Genomic DNA, 12,288 nt, shown 5'->3' with positions numbered 1-12,288 from the left:
TGGTTCTTAAGATACAGTTTGATTAATTTAAGGAGGGGTCCACATTATGTAGCTTTTAGCTAAAAAAAGAAAAAAAAAGGACATGGGGATAAAAAGGGGGGGGTGACACAAAATTGTGGACTGGATTTGATGAGCCTGGGGAAACATTCTGGTCCTCCATTTCCCCATTTCAGGTCCTAGAGGTTGCAAATGTAAGAAATTAAATAGTTCCTACCAATTAGGCAGGTTTAGACTAATTATAAATAGAACTGAGAGAGCAAGCAAAATAATCATTTAACCTGGTTGCCACAGATCTCTGAGATCTGCTTTCTAGCACAGCTGCAGTGTAGCAATGTCTATGCTTAACTCTTTAATTGCATAACAATTTAGGGGAAAGGGATGGAGCTACACTTTAGGCCCTTCATGTCTAAGGTAGGTCATTTCCATGTCTGTTCAAAGCCATTCTAACTACTAAAACACTTTTGCTTTTAATTGTGCATTTTTAATAGTGGGTTGTTTTGTTTTTTTTTTTTGCATTCTGGGTCACCTGGAAGGCCTCTGTTCCAAACATTTTCTGTGGGATAAATACTCCCAAAGCTAGCTCCCAGACTCCTGTTCCTAATTCATCATGGGGAGAACAGAGAAACAGGACACAGAAAAAGGTCAATAATTTTCTGCCATTGGCTTGGTATTGACAAATCAAAAAGGTTTCATGCACTAGTTTACCTAAAATCATTATCTATGAAAGTCTTTATTTAGAATTTGAGCCATTTATGTGTTCCATCACTGCTATGTTTTAATGTATGCACATAACAAACAGCTTAGTCCTGGTCACCACAAGAGCTTTGTGCTGCTTTGTAAATCCTTCTAATGGATTGTTGGCTGTGCTGCCAGCTCCCATGGTGTTTTGTCATATGTAGGGCTTATCATCAAACCCCAGATCCTCAAGTCATATGTTTTCTTGAGGATGCTGGGTTAGAAATCTGACTTAGAAATGTGACCCAAGTTTTTCTAACAGACCACTAGAGAAAAAGCAGTAAAAAACATTAAAAGGAAAAAAGTGTGTATATTTATTAGGTTACTTATTTTTAACTAATTATTTCCTCCTGCTTTTGGAGGGATAGATGTCTGAAATGTGTATACTTGATGATTAGAGCTCTTGCAGTACTGCCATTACTAACTCTCTCAGAGACTGAGACTACCAGCTTTCAACCTGTAGAATATTAAAACTGATGTACTAGATAAGAACCCTTACAGTAAAATTAGCACTACAGAAGCCTTTTTTTTTATCAGCCCTTATAATAATTTCCACAGAATTGTCCAGGTTCCCTCCCTCATCAAAGTTTTTCTTCCTGGGAGGAACCCAGACAGAAACTCATATCCCAAGTGTGCTGTTCTAAACTGGATGCTCTGCACTGCTTTATATTTCACTTAACAATCTTCTTTATGAGCTAAGGGATAATAAATACAGAAGATGGAACAGTGACTGCCTTATAAATGTTAGACTTCTGGCTACAGTGAAATAAATCCAAGTATAGATGGGATGTGCTGGCTGCTATGAGGATTTAGAAAAGCTTAGATGAACCCATGTTTTCTGACAGCCAACTCTTTTCTGGTAACTGGATTAATTCATGGTGTTCTACTTTCAGCAGGAGAGCTGGAATTCCCCTTTAGCACTCACTTCACTAACATTTGGGGGTGTGCTTGGGCAATAACAGACCTTTCTGTGAAAACTTAGCAAGGTTAGCAGGAAAAGAAAGTACTTTGACTCCTTGCCAAAGTTTAGAATGCAGTCTAATAGTATATGTGATTATTATATGTCTGGAAAAAACCATGAATTCAGTTTAGTTGGAAGACACTTATTACAGCTCATGAAAAACAGGAGGCAATTGTTGAGGACAATCACACATCTTGCTTTGCCCAGTGTGTGAGGTTTTGAAAGCTATTCAATCTGCCTTCTGATTTTAGTATTGAATATGTTAGCTTTTCTGGAAAAAATGCCATAAATGGCAGTACCCCACTGTAATAGCCAATAGCAGAGAAAAATGCCAGCTTTTGTACTACTCATTTGTGCAATCATGCATAATGTAGAAAATTATATCCAGGTTTTTTCCCCTAAAGAGATACCAATCAGTTGCCACAATCCTAATTGATCAAAAATCAAGCAATAGTGCAGTAAGTAACATGGGATTTTTCTTTCAATCTCACTGTACCAAAGGAAAACTGAGATCCCTAAATATTCACTCTTTATGTAGTACCATGCATGATTAGGAAAAAAGAAAAGAAGAAACTATCACATGAAGTATATGCCTCTCCACAGGCAATGTGAAAGCACATCTGCATTTCAGGGCCTTCTGTTACTGCTGCTGGCAGATGCAGGGAAGGGAGGAGTGGATTTTTACCTAGGAGGCACACAAAGGTCTTTTGTAACATGTTAGACCCAAACTCCCTCAGAATACTGGGTATGATGGTTCAAATAGAATCTCTGTCTGCCTTCTGCTGCTTTACACCTAAACACTGTGGAGTTGTACTGACATATTTTGGCTTTTATAGGCAGACTAACACCCTGATCAAACACTGCCAAGTTACAGCAGCCTAAAAAAGTTGACAGGTGCCAGCCAGTTGAGCCTTTTTCCTGAGACTTGGGGTGAGCTGAGCAGATGCCCAAGACACATATAGGACATCAGCTTTATTTTCTGGCTTAGGTCAACCTTATTCAACCATCCTCTGCACATGTCTCCAGACCCCTCTTTGTCAGACATTACTTTCCATTCTCATCATTGCTCATTCAGCTGAAAACCAGAGCCAGGCATCACACTCCTAACAATTACTGGGTTCAGTCAGGAAGAGGGGAATGAAGACCTCAACTTGTACTCAGCTATCAAGGGAGAAGACACACAAATCCATACTATACTTTCAGGAACACTTTTAAGTTCATGGATTCACAGATGTTTTTCTCTTTCCTCATCCTTCTCAAACTCCAAATAGTCATTGTATGTAACATATAATCCACAATGAAGCATTTTAAAACTAGATTACATATACTGATAAATACTATTCACAATTCAGGATGATAATGAGGAGAATTATCTTTCACGAAAGCCAGAGAAAGACCAGGAACAAAAAAATATACCAGGAAGGCAATCTGCTAAAAATCTTATTATGGTTAACTTTTCCCAGCAAAAAGGCTGAAATGAAGCATCTCTAAGGAAATAAACAAATTTTAAAAACTCCAAACAAACCGAAAACCAACTAACAAACCAACCAAACACACTGCCAAAACCCCAATTCAAAGTAAAACAGATGAATTTCCACTTATTTGTGAAGAAGTTTGAGGGGGGAAAAAATAATAGCACTGACTTCACTACTAATCCTATGGGAAAACTGTGGCCTGTGTCTACCAAGACCCTGCGCAAAAGTTCCAGGAAGGACTAAAGTCTTTCAAAGATTTTTTTATATTTTTATATGGGTTATTTGTGATGTGGTCAGCCAAAACTGGTAGAAGAAACCCCTAAAATCTACCATAACACTTACATGGCTTTTGTGACATTCATCTATTCGGTAGTTGAGAGCTGGACTCTTTGAAACAAATCAAAATATTACCTTGCATTCCATGTGACCTTCCCTTTTAAATGACAGAAGGATGGCAGAGAACTAAGAGTAGCTCTAGTTGAAGTGGGTGATACCCATTTTAAAATGAGTACAATGAGGGCTTCTCTGACTGAAGGATTTCCATCTGTATTGCTGCTACATGAGCTATTCACAGCTACTGGCTGGCAGACTGCTAAAACAATTGTTTGCACTTTATGGGCAATGGCTGCATCTTGTGCCATTCAATTTTTTTTTTTTTTTTTGACAGGAAATATAGCTTTGCCTTTTATTCTTTTCAGGCTCCTTTTCAAGTATTTAATATATCACAGATAAGCCACACTAACAAAAATATTGTTTACCAAGATGCATGGAGAAGAAAATAATTAAATTTTGCATTTAAAAAAAATCACTCCTACATATCCTTCTTTTTTTAACTCAAATTTATTTGGCAGGGGGAAGAGGGACAATCTTGTCCATGTTTTCAATAGCTCATTCTCTCTGAAATAACTCCAGGCAAAAGACTATTGAAATGTGTAATATGAACCAGAACATCTTTGACAAGTTCTGATACTGGTTATGCTCTAGCTGGCTAAGAAAACACAACTGAAAAATATGAAGAATTCTTATTGCACAAGAAACATTATTAGAACCATATTTTCTTCAGCAGAAAAAAATCTAAATTAGCAGCAGATGTAAAGAAAAAATCATAGTTTTAGTATATTTCTCAGACATTATTATGCTTAGCAATTTGCTACTTTAGTGTAACTGGATATACATGAGATGAAGATCAGACCTAAACATCTCACAGTGGGAACACTAAACTTTATATGTTTGCAGGGAAGTGAGGAGTTGCTTCTCACAGCAAAATCCACATGCTCATATGTGTTTGCCTTCTCTCAGGCCACAGAAATTTCAAAACACTTTACTCTTAATAAAAATGAATTTTAGCTCTCTGGTATTTATGAAAACTTTATGGTACTGCTATACTTGTACTGGACCAAAGGAAACAAATCTTTGTAAAAAAAAACAAATCATAGTTTCAGCCTCTCTGTAAGTTTATTTACTCTCAGTTTCAGCAGCTATCTCCCACTTTGCCATATTTATACCAGCTGTAGTGGCTGAAATAAAAAGTGTTTATTCTAGTGATTGTTCCAAGAGTGAGAATAAATTGAGAATTAGTGCAGATTGTCTGGAGAGTAGCAAAGATATTTGTGTTCATTATAAGAAAATAAAATTCTAGGTGTTATACAGAATTTGGATTAAGATACTACATAACACTCATTTCATATAAACATATTATATAGTTGTTAAAAGCATTGAAGAGACGGCAGATGTGCATTTTTAAAGCATTGTTTGAAAACATTGAAAACATTGATGCAGTTGGAACTCCACATGACACATATTGCAGTGCTTTGGATGAAAAGTGAGAAAAGCCAATCACATGGTGGTGGTAAAGGAGGGGCATACAGGAGAGAGGAGGCAGAGGCAGAACTGTGAAACTGGACAGCATTGAAATGACAGAAACAGATATGGCTATAACAGAGACAGAAACACAGATCAGTGTTGAGTAAAGAATACTTGATGGACTCTGAGAAAAGTTGCTGTAAGAATATTTAGGAAGGAATCAATCCACCCATGAAAGAGTAATCTGAGGTGAGTTAAAAAGAAAAAAATACCAGATTAAAAAGCAACCATGATATTTACAGAAGGTTTAGTTTGCAGTTGCAAACAAAGGCTAAAAAAAAGACTTTATATGGATGAGAATTTCCCAATTTCTTACTAGTAAGAATTCAGATTTCAAACTACAGAGAAAGTAGATTTTCCTGGAAAGATTTTTAAAAGTAGAACTTGTTTTATTGCCTATTACTTTCTAAGAAATAGAAATGTCCTCCTTGCAATAGTTGTCATTAAATCTTAATTGTTTGTACTGGCTTTTGGTTTCATTGCCAGATAACTCAAATACAAATGCAGGCAGCTGAGAAAATGGTTTCTTTGGATTTGTAAGTTATCTTGTAGTGAATAAAACCACAGCAGCAAAATCTGTACTGGTCTCACCTAAACACATGTTGAGAGACAAAATAGCCAATTTTCCCAAGATGTCACCAAGAAAGCTGTTAGGAATTGGAAAATTTGCTGCTTTTAAACCGGTTGAATAAATTTAGGAATTAGGAAAAATAAAGAAACTAAGATCAAACAATGAACACTAGTTTATGGCTGCATAGATGAGTACTGTGAATTTCTGGTGTTCATCTAACAAATCCCTTGTAGTCTGCACTCACACACAGAAACCACATATAAACTGGTTAGTGATGGATAACAAACATCCCAGCTAAAAATACGTTCTCATTTTTACTTTTTTCTTCTTTGTGCCACTCTGCCTCTTCTGTGGTTTAATTCTGCCAGGCAGACCCTGTCCCTCTACCTTCCGTAGCACTAAGTGCCATGTGCAGTCATTTCTTGAACACATCCAGGGGTGGTGACTCCACCACCTCCCTGGCCAGTCCATTCCAATGTTTAACCACCCTTTCTGTGAAAAAATTCCTCCTAATGTCCAAAAGAGAAGAGATCAGAGAGAATTCTTCCTTTACCTCACTGATGTAAGTGTTGGCCCTTTAGAAGATACTTTAAGAAGGGATTTAATGCATAACAGGAGCCTTGAACTCTAGTGGAGACAGAAATGTTGCACTGTAATGAAAAAAATCTCTTGTGCTTTCAGGTTATTTTGGTGCTTTATCAAATTTCATCCTAATTGACCTTTCTCTACCCACCATCAATATTGAACCTTACAGAGACTAAATTAATTTTTTATGGCACCCACCAGTCTCCCATTCAAGTGAGTTGTCCATGATCACTAAGTTTCCTAGATCACACATACTCAGTTCAGAGTGGAGAAAGAAAATTCAGAAAATACTTTTCCTAAATAATTCATGCAGTTCTGCCATGTCAGCTCTTACTGACTTTTTAAAGAAAGCAACAATGCTGCTAACAGAAATTGCTTTCCGCTTTCCTAGGGAGTAAAAAAAGCTTCTGAATAAAGCAGAATGAATAAGAAGGAGTAGAAGAGGCACCAGGAAGTCTTCTGGCAACACAGAAAATAATGTTTCTGTTTCTTGTAGTGGTTATTTATAGTGACAGCTGAAAACATTTAATTTGCATAATGAACAGACTGACATTTTACCTTTGGATGCATCCAGGGAGATATAATTAGCTGAGAAACCTTCAGATGCAATGCTGTGATCTGTCACGAAGGACAACGTCATCATATTTCCACCACTAGTGAGAGATGGTGGAATTGATCTTCCACAGTATCTGCAGCAAAAAGATACCCCAAATTGAATGGCAGTACTTTGTAAAGCATCTGTATCACTGGAAGAGAATTCGGCTTTCCTGTGAAGTTTGAATAGTTACACACACACAATTCTCTCCTTTGGATGATACAGATCCCAGGCATATACCCTGTATCATGGGACTAAATAGCACACTACATGTACAAAGGTACAAATCTGAAGTGTGGCAAAATCAGAGAAGAAACTCTGACTTACATAAAATTGTCAAATTCTTATTGAATTTATACTGTGCTGTACCTACAAAATACTCTGCTCTTTTGTAGGAGTCAGTGTGGCTGGCCAAACACTAAGATTGCAAAATGTTCTTCATTATGAGAGTCATTTGCTCCTTATTTCCCAAATACTGCCATGTCAGCCAACTGTTTTACAGTCTATAGCTGCAGCTGGATACTGTTCCCAAGTAATTCAAATGTTCTTGAATTCTAGGGCAGCAACAAAACCTTGTGTATCCACCAATTGGAGAAGCGAAATAAAAGAAAATATTCTTCCCTAACATAAAATCATATCTCAGAAGAAAATGAAAACTAAATCACATAAAATGCAGGTTGTGGTCTAGTTTTTGCAGATATTCAAATGTACAGTCTTTTAAGTAATCTTTCTTTCACTTCTGAAAGTTTTTTAAATTCTGTCTTTTATGGGCAAAGATATATAAATACTTTCCATTTATTTTCCATGAATCAAAATGTTAATGGAGTGGGACAAAGCTAGCTATTGAAACCTGTCCTTAAAAGAACTATCCTTTAGACACAAATTAGTTTCTCCCAATATATTATTTATTAAATGTGCTTCTCATTCCATGGTCAAGTGGCAAGCTGCCTTTGCTAGCCTAGCAGAGAAATTGCTGCTATTGTTTCTGTGATGAAAAGAAAAAATTCTATAAACAAAATTTAAGGAAGCAAATTGAATGTCAGGACCTACAGAGCAGTGCTCCCTCCACAGTAACACAGGTCTGTAGGCTAATGGACATATTTACCTTCCCAATTTTTGCACAGTGCTGTTGTCATATATTTCAAGATAATCCTTTCTGCAGCTATAATCAAATGCCAAGTTAAATGAAGTGAACGTCAGGCGGATAAAGTAGCCGGGTTGAACGTTGATAGTCCAGGTACAGTTAATCCCATGTGGGTACACATCTGGATAACCAGGACTTGTAATGGTTCCTGAAGATCCAGTGAGTGTCTCTCCACATACTGCAGAGATTTAAAACATCAGGTTAAATTATATGTTTATAAAAAACCAGTTAGACACTTATAAAATTGGTTACTTTTCTTTCTGAAATTTCATAGTCTTTCTTTCTTGATGCATACTACATGGTAACTGATTCAGAATTTATCTCCTGTCACACCATCCTAAAACTTGATTGACAGTTGTTTTCCTATATTTATAGTTTATTTATATAGTTGTTTTCAGTTTGTGGGAAAATTTGGAAAGTCCCAACAGTCTACACAGAGAACAGCAAAACAGTCCTTACCTGTATCTAATGGCCAGTACTGAGCTCTGAAGCCAAGGTTGGTAAGTGAGGAAGCTCTGAATTTGATATAGAGATTGTTCCGTGTGGATTGCACTCTAGAGGGTACAGCTGTACCACAGTACTTCTCCAAAACAGGAGAGTCTGCGTTGTTGCCATCTCTGACCTGAAGAACAGTGTATTCAAAATATCCTATAGAATTTTTTATTACATTCAAGTATTATGCATAAAGTAAATCATAAGAACTACATAAAAGAGATCCTTAGGAAGTCAACCCTACCCTTTCTTCATGTGGTTTCTTCTACAGGCACAGAAAATAAAACCTTATGCCTATCAGAGGAGTAGAGAAAATATGAGATCTTACACCCTCAGCAGTAAATGGCACAAAAACCTTCCAAACTGGGTCTATCTGTTTAAAGAAACCCGATACTTGTCTTTGATTATCAAAACAGTCGTAACATCTTTGGAGAGCCAAGAAAAGCTTTGGGATCCCATTATGAACCTGGAAAAGCTTTTGTGACTGCTGGAAGGAGTGCTCACCTGTCAAGAACTTCCACTTAGGTGGAGATGAGGATTAGAAGGAACTTGCAGATATGTATCTACATTCAAAGTGCATGTGTGTGGCTCCTTACCTCGATGTAGTCTGAATCACAAGTGGCTGTATCTCGAATGTCAAAGTCAGTGAAGTTAAGAATCACTGCTTTGGTAGCTGGCTGGGAGATGATCCACTCACAGGTCTTTGGGTGAGGGGACATCCTGGGGTAATAAGGTGAATGGATTGTGCCTTCTCCAGACAAGGAACCTCCACAGGCTGCCAAGAGACACCAAGAATCAGTACTTGTGATGAATGATTTCAAGGAATGTATCATAATGATGATGTATGATATGTATCAAGTAACACTATGAAATTAGAAGGAAACCAACTCTAAATTATCTTATTACAGCAGCTACTACAGATCACACAAGTGAACATAATTAAAAGAACAAATTTAAAGTGAACATATTTTTAAAAAAATGCTATAGGTATAGCATAAACATGCTTATACAGAAGACCAAATTGTGCCCATGAAAATGAATGGATTTGACTGACTTGTTTCACAGACACAGGCTTGTAGGTGGTTAAGAACTTAAAGACAGGCAAAATGAAAGTAAAAAAATTTAGGCAGAATTGAAGCTATAATATCTTTGGTATTTCAACATCAAGTGATAAATCATTAGTACCATATCATAGAATCATTAATATCATATCAGAATATTCTGTGCTGGAAGGGACCCACAAGGATTATTGAGTCCAACTCTTAAATGAATGGCCCGTATGAGGATCAAACCCACAACCTTTCTGTTTTAGCACCATGCTCTAACCATCTGAGATAATCTCAAGGTCAGGAGCAACAAAGGGCCTGTTTCCAAGCATGCTAGGAGTGCCTACAGCAAACATACTGCAGACATCTTTTTAAATAAATAAATTGACTTCTTTTGAAGTTTGTGTTTAACCTATTATATGAATATTGTATCATGGAAATGACTGAAACTGTCCAAATACAAGAAGTTCACTGTGCAGATCACCAGTTCCACTTACCAACTTGATAAACAGCCCTGAAGCTAGATCTCTGCACAGAAGTATCAGACTTGAATTTGATCCAGAGAGCATTGCTGGTAGAAGTGATTGCAGACATGATTGTATTATGACAGATTTTTCTAATGAGAGGAGACATCTCACTGTCACCATCTCGAACCTAGTCACCAAAAAGAGGAAAGTGTTAGATCATAAAATCACTGGTATCTGATATCCAGATAAAACTATCATCTCCCAAGAGCTGCTACAGAACAAAAGGAGTAGCTGTTTTATGTATTTATGAGAGGGGCACAGAGCCATCACTGTAACTGGCACAAGCACAGGACTTATGAGACCTCAAAGGAACAATCAGATGATGAGCACAGAAGACACAAACACATGCTGCTGTCACAGGACATCAGGATTAAATGATCTTCTCTATGAACCACAGTTTTAGCACTATTTGGGCCTATGTTTCCAAAGATGACACCTTTAGGATGAAAGAGACAGGTAGGGTGCTCACCAGTGATAGCTGTGAAATATTTGCCAGCATTAAAATCTGCTAGGGAAAGAAAATGGTATTTTCTATTTTCTTGCTCTGGCCATTAAGTTTCCAGTGATTTTTGTATGGCACTTATCCAGAACAAGCATCTGCATCCATACATGATGCAAGCAGACAGCTCACTAAGAGGAGATGCAACTCCAAGTCCCTAAAGCAGTAAAGAGGCACACTGACACCTTTTCACTCTTTTAGCTGAAGGGTTCAGTGCATGATAATGGCAATGAGGCTACATCAGAGAATCCAGCTTTTACCTTCCACTTCCTTTCTACTGACCTCAATCAATTTGCTAATCAAAGGAGAAATGTATCTTATAGAATTTCCTTAAAGTTGATTATAAATCCTGATTATCAAGGGGAGTTGATGGGAAAGACTTATTTGTACCTCAAGACTTCAGACTCTGAGTCCATATTCCATGAGTAAGAATAGCTACATCCAGGGATCCAGGCAGAGCCCTGGTATATCTCTGAGGAGCCCACCTCATTTCAAGTGGGTAACAATAACCTGAGGTCCAAAAAATGGGTCCTTTGCTCTCTGCCCAAGCAAAAAAAATGCAATTTTTGTCCCAAAGATTCTCCCAAAACAAAATGCCTTTTTTCTGCTGTAAAAGTGGTGATAGTTCATGTAAATGGAACTGCTTTTAAATGCATGTACATGCTGTCAAAGCCAAAAAATCATTCCAGTGAGTTCACTGGCAAACCAGGGACATCCAGCTTTCAGGTCCCCTCTCAACACCAATTTTTTTATTTTATTTATTTTTATTTATTTTTTTTTATTTATATAGTCCAGTGAGTAGTGATAAAATTAATAGGTTATCTAAACCATTTATATGAGTAATGTCTCCTCTTCCCAATTAGAAGGACAGCATGTAAAAGGGGCTGCCTTGGGTAGCATCTTACCTCTGCATCATCGTGTCACAGCCTTTCTCAAATAAATTTTATTGTCTGTTTTCTTATGGCAGATTCCATCCTTAAAAGGAACTAAACACCCCTCCCTGAGCAAGTGCTGTGAGCTGTGTCTGGTCCCTGTGCAAAGTCTACAGATTTCCTGATAGAGCCAGGGAATGGAATAATCTGCACTTTTCCAAAGTGACAAAAAAAGTTGTTGGAGAGTGACTTTTAAGGTAACTTCAACACCCAAAAGTTATCTCCCTAGATGAACCAGTGGGAGAGTATTTTACAAAAGCACATGTGAAAAAAATCAGGTCTTAATAACAGAGCACAGTACTTTGTTTTTACTGACTGTCCCAGCCAGAAAACGTCAGTCTGATTGCTCTGCTCTGGGCTGAGCCACAGAGTGAGGGGGCAGGAAGAAGAGGAGGGCAGGAGCACATGGAAACTGAAGGGCTTGTGACTGATCAGCAAACAGTGAGGTAAATGCCTTGCTGAACTAATACAAACCGATGGTGTTCAACAGAAATGGTTTTGTTTCTGTGGCTGTTGTGAATTTAGCTGCTGTTTTGCCAGCAATTAGGCAAGAGGAGTAGCAGGCCAAACAAACAAAAGCTGTCTGTTTTCATTAAACACACTTCCCCTCTCATTTCAGAAACTAATTACACTTCATTCCAACCTAGGTCTTTGAATTACAGGAGGAGAGAAGGGAACGATGACAACAAAAAAACATCTTTTAAAAATAGACCAACAGCACAGAGGCCTGTTCCTCACTGGTCAAGAAGAGATTAAATACAAAACCCAACCTGTGCTGCCACTGAGCTGCATGGCTGGCAGTGCTGGACCCGGCTCTGGGGCTGCAGGGATGGCTCCCTGCACCTACAGCTGTAAATTTGGCA

The 12,288-nt window shown here is 37.7% G+C and overlaps 1 protein-coding gene across 1 annotated transcript in view; it reads right to left on the bottom strand.

The window, feature by feature from the left end:
* Positions 1-12,288, bottom strand: part of CUBN (cubilin) — a 144,508-nt gene that overhangs the window by 110,920 nt on the left and 21,300 nt on the right. Inside the window, exons 18-22 of the mRNA XM_036406448.1 lie at positions 9,965-10,121; positions 9,018-9,196; positions 8,389-8,551; positions 7,891-8,107; positions 6,749-6,879 (exon numbers count right to left, since the gene is read on the bottom strand). Coding sequence (XP_036262341.1) covers positions 6,749-6,879; positions 7,891-8,107; positions 8,389-8,551; positions 9,018-9,196; positions 9,965-10,121 — 847 coding nt within the window. The remainder of the gene's footprint in view (positions 1-6,748; positions 6,880-7,890; positions 8,108-8,388; positions 8,552-9,017; positions 9,197-9,964; positions 10,122-12,288) is intronic.

Source organism: Molothrus ater, chromosome 1 (assembly GCF_012460135.2).
Source record: "Molothrus ater isolate BHLD 08-10-18 breed brown headed cowbird chromosome 1, BPBGC_Mater_1.1, whole genome shotgun sequence".
NCBI lineage: Eukaryota > Metazoa > Chordata > Aves > Passeriformes > Icteridae > Molothrus > Molothrus ater.
This window is presented reverse-complemented; position numbering and strand designations above follow the sequence as displayed.